This window comes from Callospermophilus lateralis, chromosome 3 (genome assembly GCF_048772815.1).
Source record: "Callospermophilus lateralis isolate mCalLat2 chromosome 3, mCalLat2.hap1, whole genome shotgun sequence".
NCBI lineage: Eukaryota > Metazoa > Chordata > Mammalia > Rodentia > Sciuridae > Callospermophilus > Callospermophilus lateralis.
In genome coordinates this window covers 3,757,485-3,776,372 of record NC_135307.1, presented here as the reverse complement: position 1 = coordinate 3,776,372, position 18,888 = coordinate 3,757,485, and the positions used below count along the sequence as shown (strand labels likewise).

Here is an 18,888-nt window from a genome sequence, read left to right as displayed (position 1 = left end):
CGTGGGGGGTTGTCTTTCTTTTTCTTTTCTTTTTTTCTTTTTCTTTTTTTTTTTTTTTAGCTCTTCAGAGAAGTAAGAATAATGAAGATTTTAAATCATCCAAACATAGGTACTTTCTGCTTTCTTAAATATTTTTGGGTCTAAATGCATTCTTGAAAAGTATGTCATAAAACTAAACAGGTATTCCCAAAGTGATAGGACATGATAGGACACTCCTTCCCAATCCCCAGCCCAGGTACACTTTTAATAAATTATGTATACAAGTTGATCATTTGTATTAGCCTTTCAAAATTACTGAAAACAGGTTAAAAGCTCAGGCATTAAATAAGCATCTGAATTTAAAGTTTTAATGTAGTGGAAACATCCATAGTCAAGTCTATAATTTTCTAATTTTTTAATGTATTAGAAAATATAATTGTATTTCATTAGTAGAATGGGATTTTAGAAGGAATAATATTTTCAAAGATATAATATTTTTTTGCTGTGATTGTGTTACTACAAAATACTTGTGTGCTGAATCACATTTAAAAGATGGGATACTTGCTGGGGGTATACCTCAGCTGGTAGAGTGCTTGTCTTGCATTACAAGGCCCTGGGTCCAATTCCCAGCACAACCAAAAAAAAAAAAAAAAAAAAAAGATGGGGTACTAGAAGCCAGGGACTGTAGTGCATGCCTATGATCCCAGCAACTCATGAGGCTGGGGACCACAAGTTTAAGGCTAGCCTCAGCAATTTAGTGAATCCCTGACTCAAATTTTTTAAAAAATGGGGATGTAGCTCAGTGGTTGAGTGCTGCTGGGTCAAATTCCCAATACTGCCAAAAAGTGGGGTGGTGCAGGGGAGATATTGTTATCTAATGACATTTTTATAGGAATTTTATTTAAAAAGAGATTTATTTTATGTGTCCTCTGTGTACACAACATTGCCAGGTGTTTAAAAATGAAGTAATATGGTTTTGTTGCCCTTGTAGTAATTGTTGGAACAAGATTAAATATGCAAATTATCTAACACTTACATGTATCCCAATGAAAATTTTGTTGTCATATATATCATAATAGGGCTTTTTAAATAATATTACTTCATTTTATATAGTAGTAGCAACTACAGTAAGTGAGAGGGCTGGTGTGTAGTGTTGAGGACAGGCTGTGCACAGCTAGGCATAAGGACAGAAGGACAATGTGGAACCACAGAATCCTTCCTCAGAGCTGGACTCGACTGTGAACTTGAAAAAGGGAGTATACCCTGTGTCGTCCAGTCAGCTACCATCACTTAAGGGCATCGTTGTTTTGTATATACAAAGAACAAAAAATGCTACCAAGCCATCATCCTTATGTCAGGGGATAGTAATTAAAATGTGAAACAAATGCACAGCTCAGAAATCAATGACATATATACTTGAAGAGAAGAAAGATCGCAAGCAGTGTAACAACAGGAAGAAAACTGCCTTTATTCCCTTTTCATTTCAACCCTTTGAGGTTAGCCAGCTAGTTCTGAGCTTCACATTTCAATTTTTCACCAAGAAAACAAAACTATTACCTAGAACTAACTTTAACATATTAATTTATCCTTTAATTAGTTAAAATTGTATCCTGGTTATAGAATTTCCTACTTATTAAATGATAAATATCTTTGATATTAAAATTTTTTATAATTTCTGTTGTATTACAATAATTTTTCCAGGGCTGGGGATGTAGCTCAGTGGTAGAATGCTTGCCCGGCATGTGTGAGGCCCTTGGTTTGATCCCCAGCACCCAAAATATAAAAATCCTTCTCCATAAGAGCCAAAATTTACATTAGAATATTAAAGGGATTTCATTTTTTTGTTGGTTTATCAACACATATACCTTAACTTTCCCAAATGGTTTTTCTTAAAATCTGAACATATTCCAGTCTAAGAAATGGTCTGATGGTTTTGTTCTTCAGTTCATCTGACATTTATTGATTATCCATTGTGACCTTTGACCTAGTACTCTACTGAGGCATCAGAAAGATCACCTGCTCTATAACAGATGAGCATACCTCTCCTCTTTTGGATTAATTTAATTTTAAAGACAGTATAACAAAGCAGATATGTAAAATGATGACTTGATAGCTTTAGAGGTATATTTTAATCTGTGACAATGAACAATATTATACTATCCCCTTGAAAATCAATCTTTTTTAATTCATTTTTTTAGTGGTAGTTGCACTCAATACCTTTATTTATATGTGGTGCTGAGGATTGAACCCAGGGCCTCACACATGCTAGGTGAGCGTTCTGCCACTGAGCCACAACCCCAGCCCTGAAAATCATTCTTATAAAAAAAGTTTTTTTCAGTTAATTGCCTCATAATCCCTTCTACCTTTTTCCATTACTGGCCTCAGCATAGTGACGAAGAAACCCCTGTTCTTTGAGAGTTAAGCTCCCTAAGCAGCAAGTCTCAGTTGGAATCACCTCTGTAAGGCTGTGGTGACAAGTGAGCAGACTCACACTTGCAGTGCAGAGTAGATCTGGGCCACCCCTGCCAGCTGAGAGAAGTAGGTATGAAAGGTAGGCTTCTGAGAGTGCAGCCGGCCCACAGACATAGGAACAGGGATAGAAGAAATAGAGCACATACACTTGGCAGCACCCTGACAGCATCAGATCATCCAGAAGTGGTCTTTATTTTTATAGAATTCTTTATTTTAATAAAAACTTTTAGTATGGTAAAAATTCCTGAGAACATTATTTTAGAGGCCAGCTGTTAAAATCTTTAACAGGGAAAAATTGCTTCTCATAGTTGGAGTTTGTATGTGCATGGTTTATGCTTAAAGACTTTTGCTTCTGTTTTTGTTTTTGTTTTTATTTTTCTCTTGCATCCTCTCCCCTTCCTCAGTGAAGTTGTTTGAAGTCATTGAAACTGAAAAAACACTCTACTTAATCATGGAGTATGCAAGTGGAGGTAAGCACATCTGTGTGAATCAGGGTTGCTTTTCTTCTCTTTCAAAAGAATGCACAGCACACTGCCCATAGGCAGGTAATTGTTAAGGTTTTATTTAACATCCAGAGTTATAATACTCTAGGATAGGGTCAGAAAGCTGACCCTTAGCAGTTCTGTGGATTGCAGTAAGTGTTTCACTATTAGCAATAATGATATCCAAGTTCTTGGGTTTTTGCATTGTTGTAAAATATACAACACATAACGTCTTACCATTTTCGACTGTATGATTCAGTGCCATTCGGCATATTCTCATTACTGTTCATCCCTCATGAATATCCATCTCCAGAAATTTTCCGTTTTCCTAAACTAAAGCCATACCCCTTCCCACTAAACCCTAACAGCTCATTTCCCTCTTCCTCAGTCCCTGGAAGCCAGCCTTCTACTTCCTGATTCTGTGAGTTTAACACTGTAGGTAGCAGTATGATAGGATCATGCAGTGTTTGTCCTTTGTGCCTGGCTTGCTTCACTTAGCATAATGTCCTCAAGGTTATCTGCATCATGGCATGTGTCAGAGTTTCCTTCCTCCTTAAGGTCAAGTAATGTTCTTGTGTGTGTGTGTATGTGTGTGTGTGTGTGCGCGCGCGCGCGCGTGTGTGCACGCACACACGCACTCATCATACCTCTTTTATCACAGGTGTTTTGAATTTTTTAATATATGAACACATTAGTGTGTTGGGAAAAAATGTGTACTACATGTTAGATCCTTTTCTTTATCAGATTTTCAAATCATTGATGTCCATCTTTGCAAAGACTAGAAATGATGGTTACAGTACAAATGACAGATTTTCTTTAAAATGAAGATTAAGGGCAAGTAATTATTTGCCTACAAGGTTGTAAAAACTAGATATTGTATCTATCAGCAGTGCATGAATACAGCTGATGTCTTTTATAAGGACTCTGGTTTCAGGGTTGAGGTTGATGGGGCTGCTCTGTCCATGTAGTGCAGAAGCTTTCCCATTCATCTTTTCTTGTGTTCCCTACTTCTAGCACTGTGCTGAGCACATAGCAGATACTAAAAAATAAGAATTATGCTGTAATTGTGAAATTATAAACTCCTGGAGATAAATCCAGTTTTACTCTATAGGATCATAGTTTTATTTTATTGTTTGTTCTTTGATCAAGGTTGCAAAATCTGGGGATGGAAGGTTGAATCACAGCCTCATTGTACCAAGTTAACCATTAAGTTAAAAGATTCTAAACCTGTTTTGGGAAAGAAAGAATTATTGTGTACCAGCAGTTGCTCATCCCACAGGCAAACGATACAGAATAACCCTTATAACTTCCTTGTTTGTGTGGTCTTGTTCAAGGGGCTTATTCTCTCTGGCCTCTTTGACTTTCACAGCAGTTCCATGATGTGACCAAGCTATAAGCCATGGCTTTTACCAATGAGGAATGGAAACTGGGTCGGCTCTAGAGTCACACCCCCACACCTGGAGCAAACATGTCATGACAGCATATAGTCTCTCCAGTTTGTTGGTCATGGCTTTCTGTTCCCAGCTATTTTAGGTGCCCAGGCCACAGATTGCTCTATAATCAAGACAAACATGTCTTGAGAAGCATCCATGTTTAGTAGAAAGAGGATGGACTTTGGAAAAGAATTGTGAGTCGAGCCAGTGACCCTCATTGGCTCTGTGACCAGAGGAGTAATCCGTCTGGGAGCTTCACAGTGGGCATGCTGACAGCCCTCAGCATTTATAACAGCACTTCATTGACGGAGTTCTTGTAACCACCTCAGCAAACACTGCCAATCTCTAGGACATACCACAAACACTTCATTAAATTGATTACCCTTGAGCTGGGGTGTAGCTCAGTGGTAGAGTGCTTGGCTTTTTCGAGGTGCCCCCACCCCCCCACACACACACAACACACGCACACACACACAAAAAAAATTATTTTTTTTTTATTTTAAAAAATAAATTGACTGCCCTTTCCCCTCCAGCTTGGTACCTTTTGATTTGGTGGACTCGTAAAGTTTTAGAACTGCAAAGAATCTTAGAAATCATCCAAGGCAAAAGAAAAGAAATAATAACTCAGGGTAGCTATCGAAATTTTTATAGAGTCTAGTCTCCAAAAGGTTGTGCTGTGCCAAGGGTCCATAGCTTGTTGGTTGCAGGATGTGAACTAGAGCTAAGGGCGTTCTGAACTGCTCTCTCCAGTGTCTTACCAATTGTGTGTTCCCTAGCCTGGGCAGGAGTGCCACTCTGCTTTTTTTTTCTAGTAAACAGCCTTTAGATGTTTTCAGTTCAGCTGCTTAATCTGAGTGTTAATACATTTTTAATAAGGATAAAAAAAGATCTTGGTTGCATTCCTAGCTTATAAGTTGGATTCCTTACTTATAACTTAGTAATTGTAAGTGTGCTTTGTGATTCTAAAAATCTCATAAGAGGTTTATGTTCCATTCATTTGGAATTTATAAAAATAATATAATTTTTAAAAATTATATTGACATATTTGGACTTTGTCTTTGTTTCTCTATGACAGCAAATGAGCTGTTGTTTTAAGTCAGACTGCCTTCTGTATATATAATAATAACACATCTTCACATCTTTAGTTTTTTTTTTTTTTACTTGCTAACCACTTGTTTGATGATGTATGCTTCTCTATAAATAGAAAGATCATTTACTTAGAAAATGCTGACACTTTACTGAATTGACATTTAGCTCACAATTCATTATAATTAAATGCATTGTGAATGTAAATTAACACGGAAAGTCTTTTAAAAGATCATGCAGTCGAGTGATAAATGGAAATATTTTTACTCATCCATTATTTAAAATGTATTTATTCAGAGTTAGGGTAAATAGTTTTAAAGCCAAAGATACTCATGTATAATTTAGAATGACTTTCACTTATTAGGTAGACATGGTTCCCAAAAGCATCTTCCTTTAAATTTTTAAAATAAGGATTGTTTCTGTGGATTGCAGGGGTGGTGTTTCCTCATTCTAAATTGATGAGCACTTAGCACTAATACTGTGTTCTCTGAGGTGCCTCCTCTTCCCCAAGGAGTTAACACTGTGTGGAAATGCACTTGGCTGTTGGATAGCGAGCTCTGACAGTGTCATCTGCATTATGTCCTGAGCCCTATTGCTCATCCACTGCACATCCCACTCTGGACCGTTACTGTCATGCCTGGCTTGATTTTTGCACAGGTCTTCCAATTGGTTCTCTGTCCTTCCTCTTGGCTTACTCCTTCCCCTTGTTATATCCATTGATCTTTTTAAGAGGTCAGTCATTTTCTCATCTCTGCTTCTCATCTCATCTGCAGTAAAGCCAGAGTTTTTTCCAAAGCCTCTTGGGTCCTCCACAATTGCCCTCTCTTCGTTGCTTATGCCTCACTAGCCACATGGCTGCCTTGCTTCTTTCTCCTACTTACCATAGACTCTTCCTTTCAGAGAACTACATTCATTATTCACTCTCTAAGGTCCCCAGCAGAGTGCGAGGAAGCTCACATTCTTCCTGTTTATTCACACCTTTTCTACATCACACTTTCAGTTCCTCTCATGTACTAGGTGCATGCTTGTTCACTGTCTCCCTACTAAAAGGCAAACTCCATGGGGCAAGGGGCTTTGCCAAAGTCACTGTTGCATTTTTCCAGAACCTGGGACAGTGCCTGGCAGTTGTTTGTTTAATGAATTAACACACTCAGGAAATACTTTGTGGCCATCATCCAACAAGGAGAGCGGCTTCTTTTAACCCAAATAATTTAATTCATTTTAACTTTCCATTTTCATTGCTCAGTTTTTATTAAAGCATATTGAAAACATGTAAAATGAAAAAAAAAAACTATTAAGTGGAAGTTGTATAATTTAAGCATATGAGAATTTAATTTTAAGGCTTTTCTCCAGCTTAAAGATTTTACTGGTGAACTTAAATACCCAGTGAAACTTTATCCTAGCTTAATTCACATTCCACATATTTCTGGCTAACTTCATACTGGTATAAAAAAATAAAAATTATTTGTGGATGGTAACACACACCTATAATCAGAACAACTCAGGAGACTGAGTCAGGAAGATCACAAGTTCTAGGCCAGCCTCAGCAACTTGGTGAGGCCTTGAGCAACTTAGTGAGACCCTGTCTCAAAAATAAAAAGGGCTGGGGATGTAACTCAGTGGTAAAGTACTCCCGGATACAGTCTCCAATTACCCCCTGCCACCACCAAAATTTAGAGTAGTGCTAAAAGTGAAACATTAACAATTTCTGGGAAAATTAATGCTCAGAAGTAAAACTTCTTTTATTTCTCTCAATTATAGGTGAAGTATTTGACTATTTGGTTGCACATGGAAGAATGAAGGAAAAAGAAGCAAGAGCTAAATTTAGACAGGTATGAATTCACATGTCTTTAGCTGATTAATTTACTTAATTTATATTGACAAACCCTGAAACAAACAAGTGTTTGCCTCTGTTAGTGCTCATGACACCCATTGGGTGGAGCAGAGGATGATCATTTTGTTCAACAAAAATTTATTAATGGGGCTGGGGATGTGGCTCAAGCGGTAGCATGCTCGCCTAGCATGTGTGAGGCATGGGTTCGGTCCTCAGCACCACATACAAACAAAAGATGTTGTGTCCAGGGGCTGGGGATGTGGCTCAAGCGGTAGCATGCTCGTCTGGCATGCATGCGGCCCAGGTTCGATCCTCAGCACCACATACAGACAAAGATGTTGTGTCCGCCAAATACTAAAGAATAAATATTAAAAAAAAAAAAAAAAAGATGTTGTGTCTGCCAAAAACTAAAAAATAAATATTAAAAAAAATTATTAAGTGGCTGGGGATATATCTCAGTTGGGAGAGTGCTTGCTTCTCATGCACAAGGCCATGGGTTGAACCCCAGCACCATAAAAATATATTAAGTACCTTTCATGCCTGAGACAGGTGTTAGTGGTAGCCATGTGTTTCCCCAGAGCTTTGTAATTGAGACATCAGTCTCTAAACATTGACCTTTGGCAGTTTAACTTTAAAAATCTAGAGCTTTGCCAGGTGCAATGGACCATGCCTGTAATTCCAGCAGCTTATGAGGCTAAAACAGGAGGATCGAAAGTCAAGACCAGCCTCGATAACTTGGCGAGACCCTGTCTCAAAAATAAAAAATAAGGGCTGGAGATATAGCTCAATTGATAGAGTGTTCGCTTCGCATCCACAAGGCCCCAGGTTCAATCCCCAGCACCATAAAAAAACATAAAATAAAATAAAATAAAATAAAATAAAAAATAAAGCCAGGCACTGTGCTTACACACCTGTGTAATCCCAGCATCTCGTGAGGCTGTGAAGGAGTGTGAATTCAAATTCACCCTCAGCAACTAGTGAGGCCTTAATCAACTCATCAAGACCCTGTCTCTAAGTAAAATATTTTAAAAGGCTGTGGAGTTATGGCTCAGTAGTTAAGCACCCCTGGGTTAATTTTAAAATAAATAAATAAATATTATAAATTAGATTTTAAAAATAACAAATTTGTAAATACACACACACACACACACATGGTTAAATCCCTAGTACCACAAAAAACAAAAACAAAATCTAGACTCTTTCGAAGATGCCTATGATTACATTAATTAAAACCATTTTAGCCAAGCATAGTAGGGTGCTCCTTTTAAAATTTTTTAAAAGCAAACTATTTCAGTTTTTTTTTTTCTTCAGTTTTCATTGGACACAACATCTTTATTTTATTTGTATGTGGTGCTGAGGATCCGAACCCAGCGCCCTGCGCATGCCAGGCAAGTGCGTTACCACTTGAGCCACATCCCCAGCTCCCTATTTCAGTTTTTAGCAAGAAGAATATCACAGTCCCAAAATTCACTTAGTTTTTTCTTTACCCAACTCTTTAAAGAGTCTCTAATTTTAATTAGCTGATTTTAAGTATAAAGGTGACATAACTCTCCATTAAAAATCATTTATCAATTGACCATCACCTCCCAGACACTTGTATAAATTAATGTAAATCATGCAGCAGCCTTGTGGATTAAGGATTAGCATAATACTCATTTGCTAAAGATAAAAAACTTAAGACATGTAAAGATTTAACAGTTTACCCTGTATTTTCATGTCTGTCATGTGGCAGACCTGATATAGATTCAGACCCATGCTCTCTCACTTCAAAACCTAGTGTTAACTCTTTAAATTCTAAGTTTTCAATATTGAGAATATTTCGATGAAATTGACACAGTTGCATTAAAATAGGTTGGAAATCATAATCTAACATATTGTCATTACTAATATCAATGAATATTTTCAGTAATTATTCACCTGTTAATATTCTCAAAAGAATAGAACTCTAAAAACATAGGCATTTATTTAAAGTTATGAAAAGTGGTATATTTGTTGGATAGTTTAAGTTTTTAGGTGTCCCATTAAGGGGATGATGTGACACAATGTGTTCATCAGTGCATTGTCCTAATGTGAAGATCAGGGATCAGCAGGCTCTTTGTGAAAAGACCAGACAATGCATATTCCAGTCTCAAGGCCATGTGGTTTCTGTTGCAACTGAACTCTGCTCTGTTGCACAGGAGCAGTCATGGCTTAAACGAGTGTGACTGTATTCCAGTGAAAGTTTATTTGCAAAACCAGGGCTGGGCCGATTGAGCACATAGGCCATAATTTGCAGACTTAAATAAAAGGGCACAGGTGCTTTATTACTTTTAAATTAATTCTGGGCTGGGGATGTAACTCTGAGGTAAAGCATGTGCTTATAGCAGGGACACAGCCCTGGGCTCAATCTCTAGCATCAAAAATAAATCAATTAATTAACTCAGTGCTCTCACAGGTAAAGTTCTATATTTAAAAGGCAGTATGGCCTCATTTCTCTTAGAACCTTTAAATTTTTGTTTTATTCACTTATAAGTTTGTCAGGATGAATAGGAGATTTTATTTAAAGTTTCACATGTTTGGAAAGGTGATTTTAGCTGGTTTTCTAGTTTTCTCTTAACAGTGTCTCCTTTGATTTGCTAGTCTCGTGTTTATAGTTAAGGGTTCATCTATAAGTTTCTTAACTTTTGCTGTTGCTTAAATTTAATTTAAAAGTTTAAATTCAAAGTGCTACTAATAGTACTTTGAATTAAAAATCTTTTAAATATCAAAGTTGAGCTGGGCATAGTGGTGTGTACCTATAATCCCAGCTGCTCAGGAGACTGAGGCAGGAGGATCACAAGTTAGAGAACAGCCTGGACAACTTAGCAAGACCCTGTCTCAAAATAAAAAACAGAAAGGCCTGGGGATACTCACTTACAGAGCACCCCTGTGTTCTATCTCTGTCACCACCAAGAAAAAAAAAAAAAAAAGAAAGAAATCAACCATCTGTGGTTATGGTTATCATTTAACTTCTCTGATCCTTTTTTTAGCCATAAAAGATAAAATTACACTTGATGAATTCTGTAGTTTTTCTGTTTCTAATATTGTTTCATTCTGTTGTGTATGAAAGGAAACTCAAATTTTTATTAGAAAACAAAACCAGTCTGTTCCTTTTCATAACTGTATTCTTTTTTTAAAAAAAAATATTTATTTTTAGTTGTAGTTGGACACAACTAAACTTTTATTTCACTTGTTTATTTTTGTATGTGGTGCTGAGGATCGAACCCAGGGTCTCACACAGTGCAAGGCGAGCGCTCTACCACTGAGCCACAACCCCAGCCCCCATAACTGTATTCTTAATAGAAACTGGCCACCTAAATTAAGCCAAGAGATTTGCCCTCCTTCAACTTAAATTTCTTTCCATCTAAGAGAATCTGATTTGCACGGGTAGTCTGATTATAGGGAAAGGGCATGTCCAGGTAGCCAGAGCAGGCAGCAGTTGAGGACCTACACCATAACCCCCCATCTCTACCACCCCACCTCCAGCCCTCAGATTTGTCAGAGAGACTTGGACATTTATGTTGCGAAAATTACTCGGATTTTTATTTGAAATTCCCTGCAGAAATTGTGAAGCCTGTTTGAGGAACCTCTTATTAGTTGGACCAGTAAAAATGGCTTATTTGTTTGTGCCTTTAGTTGGTTTGTATACATAGAAAGACTGTCCTCCCTTCTGGTGGCTACTGGCCTTAGACAGCTCCTTCAGACCTGGCAGCACCAGGCGCAATCTGTGTTTTTACTTTCCAATTGCTATGCCTTCTACAAATCATCACAACTTTGACTAAAAAAAAAAGTTTTTCTGTTTATGATAAAGAGGGTGTGCTACATGCACAGGGTGCTGGGTGTGATCTTTTTTGTGCCATGCAGAGGCCCTTGGTTCCACCTTCCTCCTCAAAGGATCCCTCGTCTCGCTGCTCACCATTTCCGTTCTCCTCACTGCATCTGCCATCTCAGTTGCTTGGTTGCACTCTTGCTCTTCTCCAAGACAAGGAATAGACTTCTGGCTACATCTTCTTTCCTTATCTATTTCTTGGTGGGCTGGTAATGTTGATGTTTCTGTCCTTTCTTGAGTGAGCAAAAGTGAATTAGGCTAACATTCTTATTTTAACCTAGAAAACATCTAGAATCTCAGCCTGCCTCTAGCTAATAACAGAACACAAGAAAACAGTGGGTTTAAGTTGCATATTTTTAGGGATTGTGTCAACAGATTAGCTTTGAGATGTTTAGTGCTAAAGGAAGAGAAATGAACTGAGAATGGACAGAAAATTATCAAATGTGATTCAAAAGCAGAATTTAAAAATAACCTACAAAAAGAAATCTCAATATGAGGGAGGGAAAACTAATATAAATGCTGAATGGGACTAGGCAGTAGTAAGGTTAAAATTTACCTGTGTCATAGGTAGATTTTGTTTGGGAGAGCAAAGTTGTTTCATCTCCCTGTTTTCATATTGATAGAATTCAGTAGCAGTAGTGTTAATCCAGACTAATACATGCTCTGAAACCCATGTTTTGGCATTGGAATTTTTGTACCTTTAGTTGATTATGAGTGGGTCTCATAGTCTGAAATTTTTTTTTAATAAATATTTTTTAGTTGTAGTTGACACAATACCTTTATTTTATTTATTTATTTTTATGTGGTGCTGAGGATCAAACCCAGGGCTTGGCAAGTATTAAGAAAAAATTTTAGAAAATAAAGTAGTAAAGCTTCTTAATGAAGCCCTGATTTTGGTATTTATCCCATTCTGACCCCAACCCAGTTTCTCCTTTCTGCTTATTTTGAACCAAAATATACAACAGTCCTCTCTATGCTTTTATGTTCAGCATAAGTGTGTCCATTTGGTTTATATTTTTGGAATGATGATGATTTGGAAAAACAAACAGTATTTTCATTGTAATCCCAGTTTTGTATATACAAAATCATGTACATCTAAATGCATATGCAAAGTACCAAAAAAAAAAAAAAGACTAGAAGCAAATACAACAAAATAACAGGAGGTATTCAATATTTGATGGTAGTGTAGGCATACATTTACATGTATTTTTTTATATTTTTAAAAATTTCCTTAATGAGCATATAAAGCTTCCAACTATTTAAAGTTACCAGTAGGGCTGGGGATGTGGCTCAAGCGGTAGCGCGCTCGCCTGGCGTGCGTGCGGCCCAGGTTCGATCCTCAGCACCACATACAAACAAAGATGTTGTGTCCACCGATAACTAAAAAAATAAATATTAAAAATTCTCTCTCTCTCTCTGTCTCTCCCTCTCTCACTCTCTCTTTAAAAAAAATAAAATAAAGTTACCAGTAATTGTCAGTAAACAGTTGTTTAATTAACAGTGTTAATTGTAGTAATAATTGCAAGTTGGCTAAAGAAAAACACATCATTTCTGAAAGTGAGTGGAGCCCTTGTTGAAGCATGTAGTAATTTTCACATTTCATAGTTCACATATGATCAGCATCCATTCTTCCATTTTAAGAAAGAGGAAACTAACAATGGAGAGGTAAGTAACGTTAGCTGACAGGAGCAGGGAGTGTTATGGGGAGAATCAGGGAAGAGGGGTGGTGAGCAGACACCCGGATAAAGGGTATGCCACACTGCTGGTTGGTGGTGGGTTAGCTCACAGGTCATGATAAGTGCCCAGAAGCACTGGGCCTGTCCTCTCTGAAAAATAAGTGGAATAATAACAGATAGAGTCCAAGAAAAGACTTCAGTGAAAACTGGAGAAGACTGGAAAAAAAATCCTTACATTTACCTTCCTGCTTTCATCCTTACGTTCTCAAAATTGAAAAGTTTAAAATAGAAGAAATTGTTTTCAGGGGACTGGGGTTGTGGCTCAGTGGCAGAGCACTTGCCTCGCACATGTAAGGCACTGGGTTCCATCCTCAGCACCACATAAAATAAATATAAATAAAAAGTTCATCTATAGCTGAAAAATATTTTTAAAGATTGTTTTCAAAAATTCACACAATTCAAGTGCTTAGATTTTTTTTTTTTTTTTTTAACATGGGAACATTGATGAAGCTTTCATCTTTTGTTTTATTTTTGATACTAGGGATTGATACTAGGGACACTTAACCACTGAGCCACATCCCCAGTGCTATTTATTAGTTGTCAATGGGCCTTTACTTTATTTGTTTATATGTGGTGCTGAGAATTGAACCCAGTGCCTCACACATGCTAGGCAAGCACGCTACTGCTACAACCCCAGGCCATGAAGCTTTCCTCTTAATTACACATTTGTACCAAGAGTAACTAATCTTCTCCTCTTACCCACCTAGATCGTATCTGCAGTACAGTATTGCCACCAAAAGCGGATTGTTCACAGAGACCTCAAGGTACGTCCAAGTGCCCTTGCTCAGTGGATGTTCAGCTCACTCAGTGGCTATTTCACAAATGAGACATGTATTAGATGTGTTATTAAAGAGGAAAAAATAAATCCTATGACAACTGAATCCTATTCATCAAATAGTAAGGAGTATTAAAATAAAAGTGAAGTTTATTAAAAGTATTTCCTGTTTTAGTGACAGCTAGTAGTTGATCTCTGGAGCACAGTGGTCAAAACCAAAGAGAAAAAAACCCGAGAAGTGCACAGGTGCCCCTGGACAGTATCTCCAGTGCTGTGTTGTACTCTTTCTGCCCAAGTGAGCATTCTCCCCTGCCAACAGCAGTCCTGCTAGAGGCCTCCTGTGGGCCTGCACCTCTGCCCTTACTCAGAGAAGGAAGAGGTTGTGTGGCTGGCAGAGCACTTTCCCACCAGGCCCATCTGCCCAACACACCCACAGACAGCCTTCACTTCCCTCCTTTTTACAGGAATGTGGTATCCTTCAGGGCTGTGCAGTCTGCTGCCTCATCGCTCTGTTTCTTCCTTTACTCTCTTTCTCTTCCACCTTCTCACCAAGAGCATTCCACATGCTGGAGTTTACCCCATATTGCAGTTCATCCCAGTTTCTCCGTTAGGTACCTTCCAGATATAATACCCCTCTCTTTCCACCTTCACAGCACATTCTCCGGTCATTTACTAGATACTCAGTCTTGACTTTGTACTCTTCTCTGTGCCCTTCTCATGCAAGCTGTCCTCTTACTTGCTCCTATTGCTGCCCACCCTCAGAGCATTTGATTTTATTCTAGGAGCTCCAGTGGCTGCCTATGTACCAGTGGCCTTTGGTCTCTTCCCAGGATGCAGGTGGCATGAAGGCCTCTTTACCTGAGCACCCCTTGGCATCTCAGCATATCCAAAGCCTGAGCTCTTCCTTCCTAACATCTTCTGTTTCTGATTTTGCCCCTTCCTCACCAGTATGATTTCTACATTGCATCCAGAGTAGTCTTTAGAAAACATAAATAAGATTGTCACATCTCTGCTTAACAACTCCACAGTAGCTTCCTCTTTCCCTCAGAATGAAAACCCATACTTCTCAAGCACAGGTCACTTGGCAGCCCTTTGCATTTCAGCCTGGCCACCTGTGCATCTCACATAGGATTTCAGGTTCTAGAAAGAATAGGTTTCAGACTGTTCTACCTGCAAACCCACCCTTTGCGATCAGTTGTCTTAGGCTTGATTTTACTTCTGGGAAGCTGCCTGCCCACCAGTGCTCAGCTCCTGGTGTGTAGAACCTCTGCCACAGTGCATGGGTCTCCAGCAGCTAGCAGCTGCTTATCTTCCTCCTTCCCCACTTTTTTTAGTTGTAGATGGACACAGTACCTTTATTTTATTTATTGTTATGTGGTGCTGAGGATCAAACCCAATGCTTTACACACACTAGGCAAGCACTGTACCACTGAGCTACAACCACAGCCCTTCTTCTCTCCCCTTCTGAACTGAGGCAGGGCCCTGTCTGGCTCATCCTTACACTTCCATCACCAGTCTAACGCCTGCTGTGTGGTAACTGCTTCGTACATGTTGGTTGAATTAAATGAAAGGGGCTGGTTTTTCTCTTGAGTGAGATTTCTCCCTTCCCAATATTAGCCATTTCTCAACTCTAGCAGTTTTTATGAAATACAGCTGTCTACTTAAAGCAAGAGCCTATATTTTTTAAAAGCCTTATTGTTAATCATAAAGGTTATTATGTTTTTCTTGATCTTGGGGGTATATTGAATGTTTAAATTACTGCTGTAATTAATCTTTATTTGATGTGTGTTTTGGATTATTCTTGTTATAAAATTACGAGTTCTAATTTGTCTCCTGCTTTTTCTCTAGAAGCAGTGTTTTCTCATTTTTATTATTGGGAGATACTGATCTCATGTCATTACAAAAGTTTTCATGAGAGAATGCTGACTCATAATGAGTCAGAATTGTAATTGTTTTTTGGTTAACTTTCATGTTTATCTTGGTGTTTTCCCTCTAGGCTGAAAATCTGTTGTTAGATGCAGATATGAACATTAAAATAGCAGATTTTGGTTTCAGCAACGAGTTCACTCTTGGCAGTAAGCTAGACACATTCTGTGGTAGTCCTCCATACGCAGCCCCAGAGCTTTTCCAGGGCAAGAAGTACGACGGGCCGGAAGTCGACGTATGGAGTCTTGGCGTGATTCTGTACACCCTAGTCAGCGGGTCACTTCCCTTTGACGGGCAAAATCTGAAGGTATAAGAATTTGGTATAGCCATGTTCTTCTCCAAACTAAGAGGATTTTTATGAAGTTGTATGAATTGATGTTTTTATGTTATATTGGTATGGGGGCTTTAGTGGGTTTTCTTTTTTCTTTTTCTTTTTTTAACCTTAAAGTTGACTTATTTTCTTTCCTCTACATCCCCAAAGGAACTTAGAGAGAGAGTGTTACGAGGGAAATACAGAATCCCTTTCTACATGTCCACAGACTGTGAAAACCTTCTCAAACGCTTCCTGGTGCTAAACCCAATTAAGCGAGGCACTCTAGAGGTAATAATACAAGTGATTTGGAGAGTCATGAGTATTTTCAGAACTTGCTTGGTTTGTATACATACTAAAATCTCTCCTGGACTTTTTTTAAGCATGAAGTGAAATAAAAAAAAAAAATATATATATATATATATATATATATGTGTGTGTGTGTGTGTGTGTGTGTGTGTATATATATATTTTTTTTAAAGATGGGGGGGAGGGAGAGAGAGAGAATTTTAATATTTTATTTTTTTTAGTTATCGGCAGACACAGCATCTTTTTTTTTTTTTTTTTTTTTGTATGTGGTGCTGAGGATCGAACCCCGGGCCGCACGCATGCCAGACGAGCGCGCTACCACTTGAGCCACATCCCCAGCCCAAAAAAAATATATTTTTTTAAGTTACCTTTTTTTGGTGAGGGGAGGGTGGTACCTGAGATCAAACCCAGGGCCTCACACATCCTAGATAAGCAGTCTGCCACTGAGATACATCCCCAGCCCTTTTTATTTTATTTTGAGGCAAATCTTACAAAATTGCCTGTCTAGCTTAGATCCTGCCATCCTCCTGCCTCAACCTTTCTCCTGTATAGCTCAGATTACAGGTGCACGCCACCATGCCTGGCTTAAGTTACCTTTTGAACTGTAATTAATAAAATGTTGAAAATAAATTTTTCTAAATTGTGGTCATTGGGATATTTTATTTTATGCTGCTAATGAATCGTTTACCTTTACAGCAAATCATGAAGGACAGGTGGATCAATGCAGGGCATGAGGAAGATGAGCTTAAACCCTTTGTTGAACCAGAACTAGACATCTCAGACCAGAAGAGAATAGGTAATTCCTCTGTGCCTACGTGTTTGTGTATGTCTACTTACATGACTTGTTGTCTTCACTCCTATATGCGCACCTCAAGTATGAAGAATGAGAAATGTGTACAAGATATACTGTCTGGCTTCTCTGTTCTGCCCTATTCATGAATCACCACCTGTAGTTTCCTGCGTCAGTACCCAGAAACAGAAACACATTCAACCATTTGTTTATGTTAGGAAGTGTATGATTTTTTTTAGGTCAAATAAGGAAAATTATTTTACTCTGTAACAGATGATTTCTTATGAAAACAAAACACATAAACCATATTATACCCTTCTTTTAGATATTATGGTAGGAATGGGATATTCACAAGAAGAAATTCAAGAATCTCTCAGTAAAATGAAATATGATGAAATCACAGCTACATACTTGTTGTTGGGGAGAAAATCTTCAGAGGTAAGAGTAATCAAAGAGGAAGAGCTAAAATATCCTTTATATGAATGATCAGTTTATATAAACTATTTTCTTTGGTTATTTTTTTAATATATAAAACATTTGATGCAATATTTTTTAAATTTACCTACAAATAACAAATCTTAACTCCTGTGACCATTATGAGCTACTGTTTTAACTTTAAAATAACAATGCCTTAAAATATATAGGAGTATTCATAAATTAACCTATAGTAATTAATAGTTTAGAAATGATGTGTCAAATCAACCAAACAAAGCATCATTAGTTTGAAAAAGCTTAGAAAGATCATTAATATATAACCTTTTGTGAGTTTTCCCAGCAGTCAGAAAAATGCTTTTGCCTGAGTTTAGGGTTGTCACCTTGTACATCGCTGTGCCCCCTCTCTAAGTGAATGTTCATGAGAGCTGTGTGGTCATGAGAAGTTGATCTTCCTGACAAGCCACTGGTGTCCGTGTATGGTTGCCGCTCTTCTCATTCTCCCGTAGCTGGACGCTAGCGACTCCAGTTCTAGCAGCAACCTTTCACTTGCTAAGGTGCGGCCAAGCAGTGACCTCAGCAACAGCACTGGCCAGTCTCCTCACCACAAAGTGCAGAGAAGTGTTTCTTCCAGCCAGAAGCAGAGACGGTACAGTGACCATGGTAAGTCTGAGGCTGTTCAGCAGTTCTGGCTGCACCCTTTTTTTGCTTGTGGTCTGCCAGGGTGGAAATTGGTGTGATGTTCCTTTGTGGCATTGCCTGACTGCCTTTTCTCAGGTTCTGGCACAATCAAGGCTCTTATCTCCTTGACAGATTTGGTGGACCTGGCTGGGTAAGGCTCAGCTGGGCAGAAGCTCCCCAAGGCTTTTCACCCTCTGAGACCCCTGGCTTAGTAGTCTGGAGTTCTATCCATCTCTTCTCCACCCCTTCCTTGTTTTTACTTTGCAGGACAGCATTCTCTGGTAGAATTCTCTGTACTGCTAACAATGTTCTATATCTGTGCAGCCCAATCAAGTGGACTTAACAATGTTTTTAAATCTCACTTAAAGTAAATACATAGAACCACATGTGGCCAGTAGCCACCATGTTGGTTAAAGCAACCCTAGGGAGTCCATGGTACCTCAGTTTTGTCTTAATTGGCTTTAATTGTTATGGTGTCATTCTCATCCTCACTCTTGTTGTTGGTTTGGTTAAGCCACCCTCACTCTTAAACTTCACTGGAAGCTAGAAGCTGAAGGCCCCGATGGGTAGGCTTACCTACCCCTGTGGTTATTCTACCTTTAAGGCAGCTCTTTTGGGTTCCTGAGATGGCTAGCATATGTGTAGCTGTAAATGTAAAAATTGTGGGTATTCCTTTAACTCCAGTATTCTAGGATTCAGAAAGTAAATCTATATTGACCTAGTCCTAATTTTTTTTTCTTTCTTTTTTTTGGGTACCAGGGATTGAATTAAGGGGCTCTCAACCAATGAGCCACAT

The 18,888-nt window shown here is 38.4% G+C and overlaps 1 protein-coding gene across 10 annotated transcripts in view; it reads left to right on the top strand.

The window, feature by feature from the left end:
• Mark3 (microtubule affinity regulating kinase 3) overlaps positions 1-18,888 on the top strand; it is a 104,137-nt gene that overhangs the window by 56,057 nt on the left and 29,192 nt on the right. For 7 of the 10 annotated variants that reach the window (XM_076849583.2, XM_076849577.2, XM_076849580.2 and 4 more), the window contains 9 exons: positions 61-109; positions 2,856-2,921; positions 7,214-7,284; positions 13,577-13,633; positions 15,641-15,877; positions 16,052-16,171; positions 16,886-16,985; positions 17,305-17,417; positions 17,921-18,074. In XM_076849583.2, the coding sequence (XP_076705698.1) occupies positions 82-109; positions 2,856-2,921; positions 7,214-7,284; positions 13,577-13,633; positions 15,641-15,877; positions 16,052-16,171; positions 16,886-16,985; positions 17,305-17,417; positions 17,921-18,074 (946 nt within the window). In that variant the 5' untranslated portion in view covers positions 61-81. The remainder of the gene's footprint in view (positions 1-60; positions 110-2,855; positions 2,922-7,213; positions 7,285-13,576; positions 13,634-15,640; positions 15,878-16,051; positions 16,172-16,885; positions 16,986-17,304; positions 17,418-17,920; positions 18,075-18,888) is intronic. The other 3 variants (XM_076849581.2, XM_076849579.2, XM_076849582.2) reach the window with 2 other exon arrangements.